Source organism: Pseudorca crassidens, chromosome 12 (genome assembly GCF_039906515.1).
Source record: "Pseudorca crassidens isolate mPseCra1 chromosome 12, mPseCra1.hap1, whole genome shotgun sequence".
Classification (NCBI taxonomy): Eukaryota; Metazoa; Chordata; class Mammalia; order Artiodactyla; family Delphinidae; genus Pseudorca; species Pseudorca crassidens.
In genome coordinates, this window is record NC_090307.1 from 54,127,893 (window position 1) to 54,147,589 (window position 19,697).

Sequence of the window (19,697 nt, forward strand, 5' to 3'; positions counted from 1 at the left end):
ATAAAAAGGAACGAAATTGGGTCATTTGTAGAGACATGGATGGATCTAGAGACTGTCATACAGAGTGAAGTAAGTCAGAAAGAGAAAAATATCGTATATTAATGCATATATGTGGAATCTAGAAATATGATACAGATGAACTGGTTTGCAAGGCAGAAATAGAGACACAGATGTAGAGAACAAACATGGACACCAAGGGGGGAAAGTGGCGGGGGTGTGTGTGTGTGATGAATTGGGAGATTGGGTTGACATATATACACTAATATATGTAAAATAGATAACTAATAAGAACCTGCTGTATAAAAAGTAAAGAAATAAAATTTAAAAAAAACTATTAGCTTTTTGGCATGAACAGTAGTTGCTCAAAGAATTGAGACTCTTGGGAGCAACAGCAATAGTCAATTAAAAAATAAGACAATTTTGAGTGATTTTCCTTGACTCTTGTTTGAGGAATCAATGCTGAGTTTGAAGTGAGTGAAGAATTAGCCTCTATGTATAGTCTGCATGGAACAAGTACAGGCAAGAATATTTTTTTTAAAGTTGAGGAAACACTAAGTACAACTTGCAGTGGAGTCTGCTAAGATGTGTTACAAGTGATGGTAGTTAAAATTATGTATGGTGCAGAAAATGTTAGTTGAACAAAATAACAAAGTTCATGACAATACAAGGTGTTTAAAGCCTGTAGTTATTCATTGTATTATACATCAGCAAGTACTTTGTGGAAAATATTTGAATCTATCATGTTACTGAACCACAGGATCAGTGGTAAACATCATTCACTCTCGTGGACTTAACTAACCGTTATCAATTCTGTACATTTTTGACAGAAATTGAAGCTGAATATCCCAGTTTATCTTTGCATATAGCAAGTCAATGGCTTAGCAGTGGTGACATTTGTGATTTTTTTTTTGTGGACTATATTGTGTCCCCCAACCCCAAATCCATCTGTTGAATCCCTAACCCCCCAATATAACTGTATTTGGAGATAGGGCCAAGCAAGAGGCAGTTAAGGTTAAATGAGGTCATAAAGGCGGGACTGTGATAAAATGGGATTAGTGATGGGATTAGTGTCCTTACCTGTGCAACACATAAGAGGTCCTGTGAGTGCACAGAGAGATGCTGGCTGCCAACTAGACGGGAAGAGAGATTTCACCAGAAGCACAACACGCTGGCTCCAGTCGTAGACTTTGAGCCTCTAGAACCATGAGAAAATGAATGAATGTTTAAGCCACCCAGTCTATGGTATTTTGCATGGCAGGATGAGCTCATTAAGACAAGGACCATGATGAAGGTTTTTCTTAATGAGAAGAACCACTCTCAACTATCATTGAATTATCATTGAACACTGACTTTGGAAATTAGTTTTTGATTTAACCTAAAATTACAAGGCAAAACAGCACTTTTAATGCAAAACTTAAATGGAATAAAGTCATTTTGACAACTAATGTTCTAATCACAAGTAACGTCGAGCTGCTTTGTAACTTCCTGTGCTGTCAGAAATTAAAACAAGAAGCAAGATCTCCATTTCCACACACATTTGCAGCAGATATATTTTCTGAGCCCCAAACTACAGACTTTATAGCCTATTTATGGCTCTAAATCTGGTATAACCAGAGCCAGGGATCCTTTCTCAACCCCATAGGCTATTATAGTACACATTATCCTGGTTCAGAACTTTCTTATTTCGTGTCTGGAGTATTACAGTACTCTTAAAGTTCTACCCCCACTCCAGTCTTGCCCTTATTGAATTTATCATTTACATATTCCCTGGAGTAGTGCAGCTGAAATGTAAATTTGACTGTGTTGTTTATATGTCATTTCTTGTCATGGCTTCCAACACGTAGCAGTGGTTTTCAGGTGGTGGTTCTCAGTTCCCGACAGATCCCACAGGACACTATCGGGCTGCATTATGGAGGTGTACGAAGTAGACGAGGCTCCAGCCCCTCTCTGACGACACCCACCACCACTACCCTCTTGAAGCAGAGCACTTTTATCTATTTTCATACTGTACTGCTTTTAAACTTTAATGTGAAAAATATTTTTGTTGATTAAATAATAATTTTACAACTACTGGCCTGCAGGTAAAGTTCAAGCTCCTTAACTAGTTTGGGGCTCTCTAGCCTCTCGTTCACATCCTTCCCACAGACTTGATACTCCAGCAACACAGAACAGTTCTGTTGTGCCTTTGCTTATATTTGCCCATCTGCCTGTTATATTCTCTCTTTTCTTCTTCCCAGCTAGCTAACTGCTTTCTTTTTAGACTTGTTTCAGGTTTCTTCACCTCCAGAAAGCCTTTTCTAGCCACCTCCCTCCTAGGCAGCCTTGGGTTAGGTGTCATCCTTTATATTCCACAAACTCTGTGCTTGTGCTTATTTCCCTTTTTGCATTTTTTGGTATTATTTTTTGTTTCAATTTCATTTGAAATCCATAAGAGCAGACACTGTGTTTTAAAGTTATGTTTATGTATCTACAGTGATTACTGTAGAGCCTCTATAGTTAACACAGATGTTTCTGCAGTAAATTGATTATTGTTTCTATCTTGCTGTTACATTTGCAATAGATATGTGATCTAAAATTAAATGTACTTATGTTATCCCTGTGTGAAAGTTTGCTCTCTGTTGCATGTGTTTATGGGTCATAATGTATACAAACATGAGTTTAAATGTGCATTTCAAAAGAAAGACAAGATACTATATGTAGATTTTATCAGGAACTAGAACTTAAATTTAATAGCTGCCCTGTATTTTGTATAACTCTGCTGTGAAGCTTTTCCATGTAATCTCATGCCAGTGTTGACCCATGTGGATTAAAATAGCCCTATTTTAATCTATGACCAAATTAGGAATTAGAATATCTATCCAGTGGGGATTTTAAATTATTGTAGTTTGTAGTGTGACAGGTTTATATAAATAATTGTAGCGATTCCCACTGTGTGTTTTAAGTTAAAATCTGCATTCAAATAGAGAAATATAATAAGTACGTGATTCTTTAACATGTTTACCTTTGATATCTTAAATTAGTTATATCTTTTTAAAAGGATCATCAAAACTGACTTGATAAAAAGAAAACTTGTTTCACTAATCTAAAATATCTACCTGTGGCCCCTTGATTCAAATTTGATATATACTTAAAATACCAGGAACTAATTAACTAATTTTTCTCAGTGTACGTGTAGTATATGTTTTTTTTAAACATTCTAGTAAGTCAGATTTTAAGAAAAATATTTGAACAGTGAAGTCATTCCAGAATTTATTAAAAACAATTCTTAGCACATTGAACATTTCTCTGTTTACAACTTCATATTTTACTTATATTAATTTTTAATGAACATCTTTGTTTTTTATTGTTTCTCAAGCCCTTGAATGTAAAATAAGCAGTTTTAGTTATAATGCTTCAGTGATTTAAAATTATAAACTTTTCTTTTCATACAGATAAAGACACAATAAATAAAATCAGAGACTTACGAATGAAAGCTGAAGATTATGAAGTAGTGAAGGTGATTGGTAGAGGTGCATTTGGAGAAGTTCAATTGGTAGGTTATTTTAATGAGATTAAAAAAACAATCTTTTTAAAATTAAAAAATTTACTTGTGTGTTTAACATATGTTGTTTGGGAAATTATTGTTTTTATAAAATTCTTGCTTTAAATTGCTCTAGACATTCTTGCCTAAGAATATGAAAGCCTAGAGGCTAATTCAGCAGTAGTGTGAAATATTTTTCCCAAGAATTCATGGGTAGAGAAGAGTTTTCAAGCATCAAAAGAGAAATCTTTACTCCTAATATTACACTATCTAAAATGCTGTGCAATAGTAAGTTTTATAAACAGGAAGTAGCATAACTAGCTGGGTGGAGGAGGGGGAAGTGTGCCATAATATAGGGAATAAAGATTTTTTTCTAACATTACTTACATCTGGTAGTTAAAGCCTTGACATTATCTAATTGGGATAATTCAGAAGAGAAGAAGTTAAAATAGAAAGACCAATAATGTTAAATTATTTAGTAAATTGTTCTGGGAAACACTGAGCTTTAAATGTTAATGAAATGTTCATTATTTTCCATTTTCAATTTTAAAGGTAAGGCATAAATCCACCAGGAAGGTATATGCTATGAAGCTTCTCAGCAAATTTGAAATGATTAAGAGATCTGATTCTGCTTTTTTCTGGGAAGAAAGGGACATCATGGCTTTTGCTAACAGTCCATGGGTTGTTCAGGTATGCTTTTGTTATTGTTTCATTGTTGCTCTAGTAGTTTGTAACTTAACATGTCTGAGAAGCTTTGTTTTTTAGAACAGTAATAGAGAATTTATTGGCAATTACAAAAGTGTCTAATATATCATTTTTAAAATCATAAAATTTAATTTTATTGAATTATCTCTAGGAGGAAAGTAACTATTTGTCTCTGGAGTGGAGAGAATGGGAGAAATGGAGGGAAAGAATGGGAGTAGAGTGGAAAGAATGGGAGAAATGGAGGGAAAAAAGTTAAGCTAGGCCTCCAAATAATATTGTATTGGCTTCAGGTTTTTCAGTGGAAAGAAAAATACATTAGAAAGTCAGTAATTGTAGATACTAATCTTGACCTGAAGCTGTGGCCAGGTTATTTACATCTCTGGGCCTCAGTCTCCTTGCTCAAAAATGTGAAAGGTGGCTTAGATTGGTTATTTTCAATTGAGGAGATACCTCAGATGGAGTCATGGAAGCAAGCAGTTGTTTGGGTAGGTTATAATTCTGGGTTTTCTATTTCTGCTTCAACTAGAGCAGCTGCATGTTTTATATGTCTTATATATTGGGGTTCTTATTAAGATTTCATATGGGGGAAATAAGGTCTTGTGGTTTTTTTAAAAAAAATAGTAAAACTGCTGAGCTAGATCATTTCTAAATTCCTAGCATGAATTTTGTAGTTTTTTAAATTTACAGTATGTAATGAAGACTGTCTTAAATAATCATAATAGCAATTGGGATAAAAAGGATATGGAAGATGTTTAAGATTCGCATAATAAGACTTTTTATACTTGAAATGTCTGCCCTGTTTTTATCAGCTGTTTAGAGCAGGGTGTCTCAGGCTTAGTGTTACTGACATTTTGGGCCAAGTGATTCTTTGTTGTTGGGGGCTATCCTGTGGGTTTTTAACAGCATCCTTGACTTCTACCCAGGTGATGCCAGTAGCAGCCCTCCCCACCCCACACACAAGGTGTAACAACCAAAACTGTGTTCAGACATTGTTGAACATCTCCCTGGGTGGCGTGTTGGGGAGAGTGGGCAGGTGGGGGCTGTGGGACACCGGCAGTTATCATCTCTGGTTGAGAACCACTGATACTGGGGAGTGTTCAGTGTTGTGTAAAAAGTTAAAAAACATGACATAAATGTTTAAGGTTAAATTTACAACTTATGAACTTGAAGCTCTATTTTTCTTGATACATTTTAAATAGGGTAAACTGCCACCAAATCAACAGTGTTTCTTTAATTATGGTGTCCGAGTGATATACTGTACATGTTAATCTGGGATAGCCATGAGATACCACTTAGTTTCTTATCCTTCCCCCAAATATTTATATTTAATTAAAGTTACTAAATCTGTAACTAAAATCATTAAATGCTGTTGAAAAAAATGAAATATAAAAAGAATTTTAAGACGTAAGTGCCTAGGTAAATTAGTTATACTTTTTCTCTAAGGGCTTATTTCATTTATTTTAGTTCTGTTCTAATCTTCTCATGTTTACTTAAAATGTTCTTTTGTAGGGAATTCCCTGGCAGTCCAGTGGTTAGGACTTTGTGCTTTCATTGCCATGGGTTCAGTCCCTGGTCTGGGAACTAAGATCCCACAAGCCACGTATTGCAGCCAAAAAAAAAGAAATTTTCTTTTGTAAATTTGCTCTTCTTTTAACTTCAGCACTGGTCACATAATATATTTATGCTTGATATTGTTGCCAATTTCATATCAATGGACCTTACTGTTCCTGCTTTGACTCTTGTCCTCTTCCTGTTTCTCTGTTAGCCGTTACTGCGACTCCTCCTACTGACTGCAACTGTTTACTGAGCATCTATTGTACTAAGGGCTTTTTCTCTATTCGCTAATCTTTTTAACAACTCTGATAGGCAGTTAATCCCTATTAGCTACACCCTCAATTTATAGATTAAATTTGTGCTTTTATTCACTGAACATTCATTAAGTACTTGCCAACTGCCAGGCATCCAGACACAGACTGGGCAGCAAGTATAAAAGTCAAACATGATATATAGTCCCATATATTCTTTTTTTTTTTCCCATATATTCTTCTAGAAAGGATCATAGTCACAGATAATTTGGGAGGTTAAGTAAATTGCCTAGTCACACAGCTAATAAGGGACAACTAAGACTGTAGCCTAATTTTATTAGATTACTTGAAAATTGTGGTGTTGATATAAATTTAACACTAAACCCCACTATGTACAATTTAAATTAGAACTACAATATGTCTTTGCTTAGAAGAGTTGTATATTCTTTATTGAAACTATTATAATTTTTAAAAATTCTCAGTATAAGAAATTCAATTAGTATAGAAAAGGGTAGAGAAAAGAAGTCTCCGACTCCTCAGAAGTAACCACAGTTAATAACTCCTCTGCATACGCAAAGTTCTTTGTGCTATTTATCTTTGTATTTGTTTCCTTTTTTTTGAGTACTTACAACTACTGCAATTTGATTATTTCAGTTAAATCTTATATTAGTAATTTTGACAATTCTTAAATGAAACAGTTTTGCTTAATCTTAATGAATTTGTTTCTTTTTTTTTTTTGTATTTGTGTAGCTATTTTATGCATTCCAAGATGATCGTTATCTCTACATGGTAATGGAATACATGCCTGGTGGAGATCTTGTAAACTTAATGAGCAACTATGATGTGCCTGAAAAATGGGCCCGATTTTATACTGCAGAAGTAGTTCTTGCATTGGATGCAATCCATTCCATGGGTTTTATTCATAGGTAAGGACAAAAATGCTTTAAATTTTCTCATTTGTTAAAGAGAGAAGCTAAATATCAGTACTTAAACTTCATTTGATTAGCATTTCCCATTCTAAATCCACCTATTCTCCCATATGACATGAGTGGTGTTTCAGAATTTAAAACCTTGAAATTTGTGGTTTTAACATTTCAGTTTAGCGTTGATATAAATGTATTCTTTAATATTTCTTATTCCGATTATAAGGCTTTTATATGATGTCCTGAAAAGTAAAAATTATAAGCTGTTTTTTTAAGGTATATTCTGGGGTATTAAATGCTTTTAATTTTTATATACAAATTAATTTGCTTTTAATTAGTGAACAGATCAAATTTATTTGCTAGAAGAATAATTTAATTTGTTCTGCAAACACCACTTGAATTCTATGTGCAATTGCTGTGCTCAGTGCCAGGGATGCAAAAATGAAAGTGATTTAGACCCTCTTCTGGGGTTATTTATGTATTTATCTATCTTGTGTGTCTCAGTTACTTTTTATGTTTGAATGTTACATTTTTTATGGTTATTCTCTCTCAAATGACTTGATTTTCCTCTTGGAAGAATCAAACTCTACTTAAAAGAATGTCTTCTTCTGAGGCATAATATATGAGAGAGTCTCCCTGATGAAGTCAGCTTATAGATGTGGATAGAGAGCACATATAGATCAAAGGTGACCTTATCTAAATTGAGGATATATGACCTAAAATCACTGCCTCATATAATGTTTATCAGCTTCTGATCTGTTTCAGAGATACTGTACTTTTTTTTTCCCCCCTCAGAGATGTGAAGCCTGATAACATGCTGCTGGATAAGTCTGGACATTTGAAGTTAGCAGATTTTGGTACTTGTATGAAGATGAATAAGGTTAAATAATTAGATTTTAATTTAGTTTTGCTAATTCAAGATAGATGCTTTTTACAAAATTTTTTTAACATCTTTATTGAAGTATAATTGCTTTACAATGGTGTGTTAGTTTCCGCTTCATAACAGAGTGAATTGGCTATACATACACATATATCCCCATATCTCCTCCCTCTTGCATCTCCCTCCCATCCTCCCTATCCCACCACCCCCAGATGGTCACAAAGCACCAAGCTGATCTTCCTGTGCTATGCAGCTGCTTCCCACTAGCTATCTATTTTACATTTGGTAGTGTATATGTGTCAATGCCACTCTCACTTCGTCCCAGCTTACCCTTCCCTCTCCCAGTGTTTTAAGAATTTACTAACCATATCTGGACTTGTACAGAATTGATGTGCCCAGTCTTATTTGTTGAACTAGATGCCATGGTTTCAGTGTTGTGTTAGTAACTTGTAAGTGCTTTATTTTTTCTCCTCTCTATTTGGGGGAAGCGTGGATTGCCAGATATACTAAATCTTTTAAAGCAAATCTGTAATGTCCACTGTTGGTAGCTAGAAATGGGATTAGCTTAAATTTCACTAAATACTAATGCCACTGTTAAAATGAGACTTTCGTAAAAACTGGATTTCAGGAATATGTATATTTTTTAATGTTTTACTTAGCCTTCTATTAAACATGAAAAGATCTTACTACTTATTTGGGGAGTCAATAGTAAAAGGTACCCATGCTCACTATTTATATAATAAATAACTTATATACATAGCTGAAGTAGCAAGTATGCTGCTTTATTTTCAGTTGAAACAGTTTATATTCTTTGAAACTTATCATAGAAGAATAACCAGAAAGTTGTATTTATTATTTCCAAAAGAAATTTATGGGTTAGGAGGAGACACTATGTGAGAACTTTTGTGTAATCATGAATAATTCTGTTGCATTCATACCAGCTAAAGTAAGTAACTGGTATATATACTTTTTGTTTTTATTTTGGAGAGAGGGTTAAAATGCATATTAGGTAGTTATCAGTGGGCTTAACACTATTATGCCCTTTTCCCATGCACATGCTTCCCCATTTTATATTTGTACAGTCAATTCTTACATGTTTTTTCCCCTCAATTTCAAGCATAATTAAAATGAATGACTATTTTAGTAAAAAAACAATTAAATCAGCATTTATATATTGATGTTATCAAGTGATTCATTCTGTCGGTTCCTCAACATATTTGCATTGACTTATATACTTGTTCTCTGCAATTAAGATGAGATCATCATATTGGTACAACTGGAGGAATAATAAATGGTGGCAATGTGTCTTTCTAGTGAGTGTTATTACAAAATAAAAATCACTGCTATAACCATATACACATACACACATACATTATGAATATATTATGTATATAATATGTATATATGATTAAGCTGTTTGTTACTTTTTATCAAGTCTGCATTAGGTTTTGATGTGATCTTTCATAACACAAAGACTTAAGAGTTCTACATGTTATATTAAGAAAAACTCATGCTGAATAATTGAGACTTTACATTCATATCCTAATTGAAAATTTGACCTCTTTTTAGGAAGGTATGGTACGATGTGATACAGCAGTTGGGACACCTGATTATATTTCCCCCGAAGTATTAAAATCTCAAGGTGGTGATGGTTATTATGGACGAGAATGTGACTGGTGGTCAGTTGGGGTATTTTTATATGAAATGCTTGTAGGTGAGTAAAGGAGGATTTTATGTACCTCTAACATAGTTGTTCATCTCCAAACTTAGACATGGCTTCTTCTAATAAAATGTTACATTAAGCAGTGTTGATTTTGTTTGTAGGAAACAAACTGATCCAAACCTACTGTGTCAGTTTTGACAAGCTATTCAGAGACTTAGAGAAACTTGATGTGTTACTTCTTTTTATGTATTTGGTGTATATTTTTAGTTTATGCATAGTTAATTATCTTTAAACAGTAACATTGACTCTTTTCTTTGAAACTAATTTCTTTCAATGTATCTTAATTTGCTTTTGTTTTCCCTGTCAATTTATCAGGTGATACACCATTTTATGCAGATTCTCTGGTTGGAACTTACAGTAAGATTATGAACCATAAAAATTCACTTACCTTCCCTGATGATAATGACATATCAAAAGAAGCAAAAAATCTTATTTGTGCCTTCCTTACTGACAGGTAAATAATTTTAACATGGAACACTTATTCCAAGGAAATTTTCATTTTGCTGCTCAGTTTTTAAGGTCTATATCTGAACTCCTATATTTGAACTATTGGAATAAAACCTACCATTCCCCAAGTCGTTCATGACAGTGAAACCTGATATAATTTTTCTGATTTTTCTGGATGGCTTTTCTGGATCTCAACTCACTTACCTTACCTAAGAAATTGGGATAGTAATAGATTCTTTGCTGATGACTAGACAAGATGATTATTTTTTTCATTGTTAACATTTTTAACTTAGTTAAGTATAAAGATGGTAGTATATTTTATTGAGTCTGATTTTTTTTTTTTCCTTTTGGCCATGCTGTGCGGCTTGTGGGATCTTAGTTCCCCGACCAGGGATTGAACCTGGGCCCTGGCAGTGAAAGCACTGAGTCCTAACCACTGGACTGCCAGGGAATTCCCTGAGTTTTTTTTTTTTAACATGTTAAAATCTCTAAAATTAGAGAGCATCTTAAAATCAATGGCATGTAGTAATTTAACTGGGACATTTTTTTCCTGGTGATAGAAAAATGATGATGCATCTTCCAGCTGATGCCATTTAAGATAACACTGTATTGTATAATCAAAATTTGTGAAGAGACAACATTTAAATGTTCTTGCCCCCGATCAAAAAAAGAAAAGTAAATATTTGAAGTGATTGATGTGTTAATTAGCTTGTTGTGGGACTCCTTTCATAGTGTGTATGTATGAATATCAAATTGTAACATTGTAAACTAAATATCTTAAAATTTTATTTGCCAGTTATACCTCAGTAAAGCTGGGAAAAAGATTTAATTATATATGCTTTTTGAAATGAAGTAGTGCAAAGCTATAAAAAAAGTATGTAGTATTTTCTACCTCCTTCCTTCATTGACATGGTCTTCCAGTTTCAACAAGCATTTTTTATAAATGTAAATGCACATAAGTGTTTTAGAAACAAAAATGGCATATTATGTATATACCCTTGTGGTTTACTTTTAAAATTTAAACAGGAACCAGATGGCTTACTAAGATTACATTTAGGATTTAAGGTTGTATATTGTTAATTTAAATAGTAGAGAGGCTTTAAATTTAAATATGTTTCAATTTTGGATTCACTTTAATTAAAATTAACTTATCCTCCTTCAGTATGTCCCTTACAGCCTGAAACATATAGTTTTTGAAATTTTTACATTTTAATATAAGCACTGTATAAATATATTATAATATAAAAACTATGCTAGAGGTATACAAATGACCAAGATAACACAGCCACTGTTCTCCACTACCTCAGAGTCCTTTGGGGGAAACAGACAGGCAAATGAGGTATTTATTGTACAGAGAGGTAAGTACTCTTAAGTATCGTGTGCCATAGAACCATGGAGAGTTTCCCTAAGCCAGTCTGAGAGAGTCAGTGAAAGCTTCTTTAAAAGTGTCTCATTATATCTAAAGTAATTTATCTTATTGTTTTTATGGTATCACAATTTTTATTTTTTTAATTTTTTTAATATCTTTATTGAAGTATAATTGCTTTACAATGGTGTGTTAGTTTCTGCTTTATAACAAAGTGAATCATCTATACATATATCCCCATATCTCCTCCGTCTTGTGTCTCCTCCCATCCTCCCTATCCCACCCCCCCTCTAGATGGTCACAAAGCACCAAGCTGATCTTCCTGTGCTATGCAGCTGCTTCCCACTAGCTATCTATTTTACATTTGGTAGTATATATATATCCATGCCACTCTCTCACTTTGTCCCAGCTTACCCTTTCCCCGCCCAGTGTCCTCAAGTCCAGTCTCTATGTCTGCGTTTTTATTCCTGTCCTGCCCCTAGGTTCTTCAGAACCATTTTTTTTTTTTTTTAGATTCCGTATATGTGTTAGCATATGATATTTGTTTTTCTCTTTCTGACTTAACTTCACTCTGTATGATAGACTCTAGGTCCATCCACCTCACTACAAATAACTCAATTTTGTTTCTTTTTATGGCTGAGTAATATTCCATTGTATATATGTGCCACATCTTCTTTATCCATTCATCTGTCAGCGGACAATTAGGTTGCTTCCATGTCCTGTCTATTGTAAATAGAGCTGCAATGAACATTGTGGTACATGACTCTTTTTGAATTATGGTTTTCTCAGGGTATATGCCCAGTAGTGGGATTGTTGGGTCATATGGTAGTTCTATTTTTAGTTTTTTAAGGAACCTCTATATTGTTCTCCATAGTGGCTGTATCAGGTTACATTCCCACCAACAGTGCAAGAGGATTCCCTTTTCTTCATACACTCTCCAGCATTTATTGTTTGTAGACTTTTTGATGATGGCCATTCTGACTGGTGTGAGGTGATACCTCATTGTAGTTTCAATTTGCATTTCTCTAGTGATTAGTGATGTTGAGCATCTTTTCATGTGTTTGTTGGCAGTCTGTATACCTTCTTTGGAGAAATGTCTATTTAGGTCTTCTGCCTATTTTTGGATTGAGTTGATTTTTTTTTTTTTTGATATTGAGCTGCATGAGCTGCTTGTATATTTTGGAGATTAATCCTTTGTCAGTGGCTTTGTTTACAAACATTTTCTCCCATTCTGAGGGTTGTCTTTTCGTCTTGTTTATGTTTTCTTTTGCTGTGCAAAAGCTTTTAAATTTCACTAGGTCCCATTTGTTTATTTTTGTTTTTATTTCCATTTCTCTAGGTGGTGGGTCAAAAAGGATCTTGCTGTGATTTATGTCATAGAGTGTTCTGCCTATGTTTTCCTCTAAGAGTTTGATAGTGTTTGACCTTACACTTAGGTCTTCAATCCATTTTGAGTTTATTGTTGTGTATGGTGTTAGGGAGTGTTCTAATTTCATTCTTTTACATGGAGCTGTCCAGTTTTCCCAGCACCACCTATTGAAGAGGCTGTCTTTTCTCCATTGTATATTCTTTCATCCTTTATCAAAAATAAGGTGACCATATGTGCGTGGGGTTATCTCTGGGCTTTCTATCCTGTTCCATTCATCTGTATTTCTGTTTTTGTGCCAGTACCATACTGTCTTGATTACTGTAGCTTTGTAGTTTAGTCTGAAGTCCAGGAGCCTGATTCCTCCAGCTCTGTTTTTCTTTCTCAAGATTGCTTTGGCTGTTCGGGGTCTTTTGTGTTTCCATACAAATTGTGAAATTTTTTGTTCTGGTTCTGTGAAAAATGCCATTGATAGTTTGATAGGGCTTGCACTGAATCTGTAGATTGCTTTGGGTAGTATAGTCATTTTTACAATGTTGATTCTTCTAATCCAAGAACATGGTATATCTCTCCATCTGTTTGTATCATCTTTAATTTCTTTCATCAGTGTCTTATAGTTTTCTGCATACAGTTCTTTTTTCTCCTTAGGTAGGTTTATTCCTAGGTATTTTGTTCTTTTTGTTGCAATGGTAAATGGGAGTGTTTCCTTAATTTCTCTTTCAGAATTTTCATCATTAGTGTATAGGAATGCATTAATGTGCATTAATTAAAACATTCTGCATTAATTTTGTATCTTGCTACTTTACCAAATTCATTGATTAGTTCTACTAGTTTTCTGGTAGTATCTTTAGGATTCTCTGTGTATAGTATCATGTCATCCGCAAACAGTGACAGTTTTACTTTTTCTTTTCTGATTTAGATTCCTTTTATTTCTTTTCCTTCTCTGATTGCCGTGGCTAGGACTTCCAAAACTATGTTGAATAATAGTGGTGAGAGTGGGCAACCTTGTCTTGTTCCTGATCTAGTGGAAATGGTTTCAGTTTTCACCATGGAGAATGATGTTGGCTGTGGGTTTGTTATATATGGCCTTTATTATGTTGAGGTAAGTTCCCTCTATGCCTACTTTCTGCAGGGTTTTTGTCATAAATGGGTATTGAATTTTGTCAAAAGTTTTTTCTGCATCTATTGGGATGATCATATGGTTTTTCTCCTTCAGTTTGTAAATAGGTTTATCACATTGACTGGTTTGCGTATATTGAAGAATCCTTGCATTCCTGGGATAAAACCCACTTGATCATGGTTTATGATCCTTTTAATGTGCTGTTGGATTCTGTTTGCTAGTATTTTGTTGAGGATTTTTGCATCTATGTTCATCAGTGATATTGGCCAGTAGTTTTCTTTTTTTGTGACATCTTTGTCTGGTTTTGGTATCAGGGTGATGGTTTAGGAGTGTTCCTCCCTTTGCTATATTTTGGCAGAGTTTGAGAAGGATAGGTGTTAGCTCTTCTCTAAATGTTTGATAGAATTCGCCTGTGAAGCCATTTTGTCCTGGGCTTTTGTTTGTTGGAAGATTTTTAATCACAGTTTCAATTTTCAGTGCTTGTGATCGGTCTGTTTATATTTTCTGTTTCTTCCTGGTTCACCTTCGGAAGGTTGTGCTAAGAAGGTTTTCTAAGAATTTGTCCATTTCTTCCAGGTTGCCCATTTTATTGGCATATAGTTGCTTGTAGTAATTTCTCATGATCCTTTGGATTTCTGCAGTGTCAGTTGTTACTTCTCCTTTTTCATATCTAATTCTATTAATTTGAGTCTTCTCCCTTTTTTTCTTAATGAGTCTGGCGAATGGTTTATCAATTTTGTATATCTTCTCAAAGAACCAGCTTTTAGTTTTATTGATCTTTGCTATCGGTTCCTTCATTTCTTTTTCATTTATTTCTGATCTGATCTTTATGATTTCTTTCCTTCTGCTAACTTTGGGGTTTTCTTGTTCTTCTTTTCTAATTGCTTTAGGTGTAAGGTTAGGTTGTTTATTTGAGATGTTTTTTGTTTCTTGAGGTAGGATTGTATTGCTAGAAACTTCTCTCTTAGAACTGCTTTTGCTGCATCCCATAGGTTTTGGGTCGTTGTGTTTTCATTGTCATTTGTTTTTAGGTATTTTTTGATTTCCTCTTTGATTAAAGCAGTTTATCTTTCAACTCATGAAAAGAATTGGGATTTTTGTTGTTTATAAGTACTCTACAAAAACAAAAGGTGCCAAGTTCCCCTTTGCAACTCAGCTAACAGCACATTTTAAAATACTTTTTTTCTATGCCTATTGAAGAGGCCAAGGATCAGTAGCTTGTCCCATTAAAACTCTCAGTTTTGTTGTAGGGTCAAGAATTAGTTGTCATTGGTTTTTGTTGGTTGGTCAGAAATATTTAGTAGAGAATAAAATGGAAATATTATATTTAAAACATCTTTTGGAGTTTTTGTTAGCTCCTGGTGTGAAGTTATTAGTTCAAAACATGTATTAACTTTACCACTATTAAAAAACCTATGAAGAAAATTAATTATGCTAATGAAGCAAGGTGATGGATATTTGTTGTCAGTAGAAAAGCCATGGGGTATCAATAAATCTGTATTTTGTGTGTATTTTTTCTTTAGAAAATATTCTTTAATACTCTCAGTCTTCAACTTATTTTTTATGTAAGCTCATAATTATGCTGACAATATAATTTCAAGGTGACATAAAATCGTATCTAACATCCTGCACAGATTTAGCATTATGCCCACAAATAAATATGAACAGGTTATAGTATCAATATAATATCTTAAATGATTAATGACTTTTCTCCTTCTCTTTCTATTCAGAGAGGTGAGATTAGGGCGGAATGGTGTAGAAGAAATCAAACGACATCTCTTCTTCAAAAATGATCAGTGGGCTTGGGAAACACTCCGAGACAGTAAGTTATTTTCTCTTGCACATTACAGTACTATTTGAAAGTAGTTGTGGTAAATAGTCTGTTGGGACTGCCTTCCTAACATATGTATATATCTGATGAAAATCCAGAGTATACGAATACTATATAAATATTGTGCTAACCTAGTTAAAGAGAGAATATTTGATAATATTAGGAAAATTATACTGCTCCTTCTCTGATGTCCCATTCAATGTATCAAGATGAAGTATTACGTACATGTAATGGAGTTGGGCTCAGCAGGCATAATGTGATATTTGATCTTTGTTGAATTGCTGTCTGTTTAGACTTTAGTATCTCTTTGTAGAGGAAGTCAATAATTAAGAGGTAATATTTCTTGTGAAAAAAAGTTATTCTCTTGTTCTTACTAAAACCTAAAATATAAGGAGGTTCTATCGCAGTTTAATTTGTGTGAGGATATAAGAAATTATGGTATGCTTGATTCCATCAGACTTGCAGCTTGAAATCCAGAAATAAAAAATTGTAGTGTGCAAAAAGTTAATTTTCAGTCAGTTTAGAATATTCCCTATTTTAAAAAGAGTTAAAATTACGATGATTCGCAGAAAACTTTGCTTAACGTAGCTGAATCAAAGTCATAATGGCACCAAAGGTTCCCACCATCTTTGTGTATTTGGGAGGCCAAGAATTCATCTTTCCCTTGCTGAAGTCTCAGGAATTGTTTCCCTTTTCACTTAGCAGAGAAAGGATAGTGTATACCAGCCCCTAACTTCCTGCTGTAGCAACAGCAATGATCATAATAAAATGAACTCAGCTGTTTTAGAAACAGATACAAATTAGGTATTCCTCTTAAGATCTGCCTATCTAGTTGAGATTGTATGAGATGATTCCTTCAGGGGAGAAAAATCTTTCTAATTTTGAAGAAATAGATCATGTAGCTTTGCCTATATTAGTGAAGTATCCTTGTTAAATATTTTAAAAGAAACTATTATATGACCTTCAGGTACAGTACATACATTCTACTAAGCTATAAAATTGACTAAGAAGGGAAAAGGGGAAATAAGAAATTCTGGAAATTAAGAAATTACACTGCTGCAGAGAATGTCGCTGAATGACCTGCTATCTGGAGAAGCTACAGGAGCAGGCTCACCGTGGGAGAATTTATTAACAGTTAGGTATACACTGGAAAATAAGAAACTTCCTCTTCCTCATAAGTAAATGTGACATGATTATTGTCTTCACATTTCAAGAGAAACTGTTGCAAGACAGAGATGAGTAGAGTGAGATGATGAATGTTTGCATTGAAAAATTATGTTTTTATTCGAGTTATGCTTTTAGTAAAGTTTCAGAAGGCTGAAAACATACAGATATGATTGTAAATTGAGGAAAATTTAAAAGAGGACTGAAGAAAATACCGAGTATCTTTTCTGTCGCTTCTTTTTTCAGAGTAAAGCAATGCATAAACAACTACAGAATAACCATACGATAAATCATTCTAAAAAAGTAGGGAAGACATGTGTATTGAAAATTGATATTAATTAGGAGAGGAGGCAACCTAGTCAGCAAACATTATTGAACACCTACTATATATTGAGCAATACTCTATTTCAGACATTAGGAAAACAAACCAGCAAAAGTTCTTTACCTTGTGGAGCTCATAGTCTAGTGGAACTATGGTATCCAAATCAGTGGCATTTTTGATATTGTTATACCTCCTTGATATAACTGTTTATGTTTATGGAAAAAGTAAGTAAAATGAATTAAGTCATTAATTTAAGTCAAATGAACTTTATATTTAAAGAATTTCTATAAATAGGTAGTTTTATTAGTAGTATTGTTATTTCTGTATCTTTTTAAGATCTATATTGTTATCTATGGTTTTGCTACAGTCTGCTTAGAGTTAACGTACTTAAAATTTCGAGAGCTTTTTCTAATCCTGATAGCTCCTATTTTGTGCTTACTGTAAAAAAAGAAAGAAAAATCAAAGTCTGTAGAACTTATTGTTCTCTTCTTCCCTTTCCCTCTTCCTACCCTTCTTTACTTCCCACCCCTAAAATACCAAGAATACTTTTATTCTGAACTGACCTCTCTGACCTGCCAAGTTTTAAAAAATTATGTAACAGTTATAATTCTTTTTAATTTTTTTTGCCTCTTCAATTTTCTTTGGCAAAATTTCTTACTGTTTTGCAAATAATAGTTCTTTTGGTAGTTTTACCACTTATATGTCTGCAAGTTATAATGGCAGTCTTCACCATCATCTGTTCCTTGGCTGTGTGGGAGCAGGGTACAAAATAGCTTGATTTTTTTGGCAGAATTTCCATGAGCTTCCTGATCTTATTTACTCTTAATTTAGAGACACAAAGTATTAAGATTGTAAAATTACTTTTTCCATGCATTTGGGATAGAATTAAAGAAATGACAGCTGATTAAAGATAAAAGAAATGAAAAGACCTAAATAGCTTGCTAGAGGTCATACTGCTAGCAAATGACAATGTCAGGACTCAGGTTAAGTCTGTTTGACTCTAGCATCTTTGATCTTGTGAAATACCATGTATCATTTAAAGATTTTCACTATTCAGTATTATACAGACTAGAAACGTAGGGAATTGACACTTGTTGGCAGTTAAATTTTAGGAAAAACAAAATGATAACAATTATTACATATAATAACATTATTAATAATACTGTGTTAAATATAATATGTGGTTACTTGTAAAACACTTTGCCATTCATGATCTCACTTCAGCTAAGATATTACCATTACTTAATCCACCTTTAGCTGATGGGTGACACTTAAGATGGTAACAGTGGTAACTGTCAGATCATGTGATGAGTTTTCAGTTTAGTTAAAAACAAACACAATTAATTATATGCACATATATACTAGTTTGGGTTCTGTGGTTCAACTGAGTCTGGTGTCCTCTCTTAGAACTTTACATTCTCATGAGAGAGATCATCAGTGTAGGCTTCATAGATAAAGAATTTAGGAGCTAGCCAGTTTTAGGGGCTTAGGAGTTTAGACTGCCTCAGCATTATATTGGGTTCTTTCTTTTTTTTTTTTTTTATTGGGTTCTTTTTTAACAAATAAACTTTAAGAAAGATTATCTCTTTATTTTCAAGGATATATATCATAAAATTTACCATTTTAATCATTTTTAAGTGCACAGTTCAGTAGCATTAAGCACCTTCAGATTGCTATGTAATCACACCACCATCCATCTCCAGAAGTTTTTCATCACCCCAGATTAAATCTCTGTAACACATTGAACCATAAGTCTCCATTCTCCCCTTACCCCAACCCCCCAGTAACCACTATTCTACTTTTTTTCTCTATGAATTTGACTGTTCTGGCTACCTCAAATAAGTAGATTCACACAATCTTTGTCTTTTTGAGATTGACATTTCACTTAGCATGTCTTCAAGGTTCATCCATGTCATAGTATGCATCAGAATTTCATTCCATTTTAAGGCTGAATAATATTCCATGTATGTATATACCACTTTTTTTTTTAATCCATTCATCTATTGACTGGTACTCAGAATGCTTGTCCTTTTAGCTATTGTGAGTAATGCTTCTCTGGTCATTGATATACAGATGTCTGTTGGGAGTCATTGCTTTCCATTCTTTTGAGTTAATTTTTGTATATAGTGTAAGATAAGACTCCAATTTCATTCTTTTGCATGTAGTTATCCAGTTTTCCCAGCACCATTTGTTGAAAAGACTGTCCTTTTTTCCTTAAATGGTCTTGGTACCCTTGTCAAAAAACATTTGACCATATGAATACAAGGGTTTATCTCTGAGCTCTCTATTGTATTCCATTGATCTATATATGTCTGTCTTTATGCTACTGTTTTGATTGTGGTAGCTTTGTAGTAGGCTTTGAAATAAGAAAGTGTGACTTTTCTAACTTTGTTCTTCTTTTTCAAGATTGTTTTGTTTACAGGCATACCTCACTTTATTGTGCTTTTACAGATATTGCAGTTATTTGTAAATTTAAGGTTTATGGCAACCCTGTGTGGTCATATAATGGTCAGCATTTTTTAGCA

The 19,697-nt window shown here is 33.7% G+C and overlaps 1 protein-coding gene across 3 annotated transcripts in view; it reads left to right on the top strand.

Annotated features, from left to right (window-relative positions):
- ROCK1 (Rho associated coiled-coil containing protein kinase 1) overlaps window positions 1-19,697 on the top strand; it is a 147,470-nt gene that overhangs the window by 57,076 nt on the left and 70,697 nt on the right. For all 3 annotated transcript variants that reach the window (XM_067699556.1, XM_067699555.1, XM_067699557.1), the window contains 7 exons: window positions 3,432-3,532; window positions 4,073-4,210; window positions 6,781-6,956; window positions 7,749-7,833; window positions 9,403-9,547; window positions 9,872-10,010; window positions 15,586-15,677. In XM_067699556.1, the coding sequence (XP_067555657.1) occupies window positions 3,432-3,532; window positions 4,073-4,210; window positions 6,781-6,956; window positions 7,749-7,833; window positions 9,403-9,547; window positions 9,872-10,010; window positions 15,586-15,677 (876 nt within the window). The remainder of the gene's footprint in view (window positions 1-3,431; window positions 3,533-4,072; window positions 4,211-6,780; window positions 6,957-7,748; window positions 7,834-9,402; window positions 9,548-9,871; window positions 10,011-15,585; window positions 15,678-19,697) is intronic.